The 3,807-nt window shown below is 35.3% G+C and overlaps 1 protein-coding gene across 1 annotated transcript; it reads right to left on the bottom strand.

Annotated features, from left to right (window-relative positions):
- Positions 1-2,694: 2,694 nt before the first annotated feature.
- On the bottom strand, positions 2,695-3,473 carry LOC122012551. The gene has a single exon (XM_042569125.1). The coding sequence runs from the start codon at positions 3,413-3,415 to the stop codon at positions 2,891-2,893; it is 525 nt and encodes a 174-aa protein (XP_042425059.1). The 5' UTR covers positions 3,416-3,473; the 3' UTR covers positions 2,695-2,890.
- Between the last annotated feature and the right edge of the window lie 334 nt (positions 3,474-3,807).

The raw sequence follows: 3,807 nt of genomic DNA, 5'->3' as shown, positions 1-3,807 counted from the left end.
CCTTTAGTAGTGGACTCAGTATGCATTAGCCCTTAATAAAAATCTAGATATGCCAATTAAAGATTAAATAAACCAATATAGAGTATGCATATGCGCTAATGTTTTAAAAAGCCATTTTAGGAGATAGGCAATCAACCCACTGTATAGCCACCTAGGCAGAAAGTGAAAGCTTAGGCAGTTGATATTAAGATAATATTAAAATAAAATAGATTGATATTAATATTAAAACATGCCTACCACCCTATATATCCAACAAAGCATATGAATTAATTAAAACAATATTACTATCACCAGTAAACAAGTGATAATTGACAGGCAAACTCCTAACAACAACAAAACAAACTTATTCCACATTGAATCATAGAACACATAACTCATCAAAAACACATAAGAAAAACAATGCGCATCAAATCAATTATAAGTAATTAACAACAACAACCAACTCTTATCCTAGTAGGTGGAGTCAGCTATATAAATTCTTCTATGTCATTAGGCTCTATCCCCTACTATATTATTATTTATATTTAAATAAATTTTATTTTACTGTTACTAATCAAATCTTTTTTGGTCTTCCTCATTTGATTTGCATATTTGTCATAGTTTCACATCGCCTAACTGGAGCAGTTATTGATCGTCTAAGTATATGTTTGTACCATCTTAATCATATCTCTAAGAGTTTTTGTTCAATAGATGCAACTTCACTTTCTTTCTAATTTTTTTTATTTCTTATCCTATCCATCCTTGTATGTCCGTACATCTACTTTAATATCTTCATCTCTGCAACTCTCATTTTCTACTATGTGTAAAAGTCATAACTCAACATTCAACTCCATATAACATAGCAGATTTAACTATCATTTTGTAAAACTTTACTTTTAAGTCTTAGAAGTACTTTACGATCACAAAGAACACCGACGCTTTTTTCCATTTCAACCATCCTGCTTGTATTCTATGTAAAACTTCTCTCTCAATCTCTCCATTTTTTTAAAAAATAATTCTACATATATAAAGTTTTCAATTAGAGGCAGCTCACCATCTCCTATTTTAACAATTGTCTCATTATATTTAATATTGCTAAACTTAAGTTTCATATATTCCGTCTTTACTCTACTAAATCTAAAACTTTTCACTTCTAATATTTCCCGCCAAAATTCGAGTTTCGCATTTACTTCTTCACATATCTCATCTATCAAAATAATATCATCAGTAAACAACATGCATCACGGTATTTTATCTTAGATGTGTCCAATGAATTGGTCAACGATAGACTTAGAGTCTATCCTTGATGTAATCCTATATTTATAGGAAACACTTTGGTTAGTTTTGTCGTTACATCCTCATACACATCCGTAATTAGTTCAATATATGTTATGCTAACACTTCTCTTTTCTAGAATTCTCCATATAATTTCCTCTAGGACATTATGATAAGCCTTTTCTAGGTCGACGAATATCATATGTAAGTCTTGCTTCTGTTCTCGATACTTTTCAATTAGTAGATGTATAACTTTTATTGTCGACCTTCCCGACATAAATCTAAATTGATTTTAGACTGCCATGGTCTTCTTCTTTAGTCTTTTTTCTATCACTCTTTTCCAAAATTTTATGGTATAACTCATTAGTTTAATATCCTTATAGTTTGCACAATTTTATACGTCTCTTTTATTCTTTTATAAAAGAATTAAAATACCCTATATTGATCAGATATTTTTTAAAATATTTAATATCAGGTTGAATAACTTTGTAAGTCATTTAATACCTTGTTTCCCTAGGTGCTTCCATACTTCTATCAGAATAATCATTTGGTCCAACTATTTTATTTTGCATTCCCTTTAAAGATTCTTCTACTTCTTAAGATTGAAGTTTAATTCTACGATAAAAAGTTGAAGAAAATAGTTCTTCTATCACTCTTTTATTTTCTCATCATTTATTAGTATCATATTATATTCATCTTTAATACATCTTATTTGGATAAGATACCTGGACCACTTAGGAGATTAGGAGGGTCTCTTGAACTACTTTTGAAAAATCCATCTAAAGGAATCACTTATTCACTAGGTGAAGTGGTCCCCTAACAAGACCGACCAGACGGCCACCTAGGTTACTTTTTTGAGACATGATTTGCACCGTCTCACAAAATCTCATCCAAATACACACTCAATACAGAAGCACGATTGTAGTGATATAGTGAACCCATTGAATGTGACTGTATGGACTAATTCTAAAACAATGCACTGAAAGTCTTCCTCCAATCATGTTATAGTCATAACATTAATACTTCTTTCACTTTAACATCTAGTAAGGATATTATGCATACCAAAGATCTCTTAGACTTAAACATTTTGAGTAACAGTATTGAACAATACCTCAATATCTGACTCATACATAGTTGCTATATACGTTTATCCATACTACATTAAGATCTAAATATTGACCTCACACTGTCAAAGATGTGAGCAAACATTTAATGTCAACTACAAATTAATCTAAATCCTTAAAGTTTCAATGAATTTCTGAAAATGAGGAAAACTGATCATAAGCATATTCTTATATGATATGTTTTTTTTTTAAAAAAACAATAAATCATGCTGTAACTCATTAGAGTAATTCTAACAACAACAACAACAAAAAACTGACTTTGAATGTGCACTTTCTTCTTACATGATATTATCCAAGAAAAATGAATCACCATAAATAATATTATAAGGAAACAAGAACTCTAGTATTATAGGAAACCAACTGCACGCAGATTACATCATTCTTCAAATAACATAAGCGTTGAATTATGCAAAACAGTATCATTGAAGATTATTATTCGAATAAACCAGAAAAACATCAAATGCCTTTGATCCAGCGACAGAACGACGAGCACGATGAGTTTTTTTTCCCACCTATGGGATGTCCCAAGGCTTGGGTTTAGGGACAACGACGACCATACCTTGCAGTTCGTGCTGAAGAACAATCTGACACGCAAGCCTTGCGTGCTTGTTAAACACACGTTTCTGGGGTCTCGCGGTGCGGACTAAATGCTCATGGGTGAGGATGTACCGCTCATCGTAGGACATGGGGGGAAGCTTGTCAAGCCACTCCTGGGCGATATGGACCTCGCATTCACCAGAGCAGGCGTCGATTTCCTCAAGCCGATGGGACGCCGGGTCGATCAGGCCGCCGTTGATCAGAGCACGGAGGAGCGTATGCCCGACCAGTCCGATGATCGCGTGCTTGTTCTCATGGTGATCGATGGCGGAAAGCTTCACGATCCGGTCGGCAATCTTATTGGATCCAGTAGCCGAGGGCGGCGAGACGGCGTCAACGAGCGCCGAAGACGCGAAGGTGCGGGAAAGAGGCTGTCGGAGGTGGGAGGGGCTTGTTCGGCCGAGGTGGATAGGTATCCGGCGAAGGGCCGCAAACGCCATTTCTAGGGCTTCCCAAACTCGTCGAGATCGGGAAATGAGGGGGGAGTGCGATCGCTGTGGGGTCACATCACATGTAGTCGGTTCTTAACGGATCGGATTATTCTGTTCGATCATAAGGATTCGAAATCCAAAACAAGCAGACCGGGCGACCCGACTCGTCCAACCAACTTGCCTCGGACTCACCGGTTATTGTCGGGATATCATTTTGGATCGTACAGGTAACATCTTCGTTGTGGTAAAAGATGAATATCTTCATCCTCAGTGCTCCTATTAATTCGTCACAGGATCAACACGAAAAAGATAAATAATAGACGAACATCGTTGTAAACAATCGTTATGCGATGATAAAATTTTCTTTATTATTTATCTATTTATATATTTATCAACTAGTT

This window comes from Zingiber officinale, chromosome 8A (assembly GCF_018446385.1).
Source record: "Zingiber officinale cultivar Zhangliang chromosome 8A, Zo_v1.1, whole genome shotgun sequence".
NCBI lineage: Eukaryota > Viridiplantae > Streptophyta > Magnoliopsida > Zingiberales > Zingiberaceae > Zingiber > Zingiber officinale.
The sequence above is the reverse complement of the archived record's forward strand: the minus strand, read 5'-3'. Positions and strand labels throughout refer to the sequence as shown.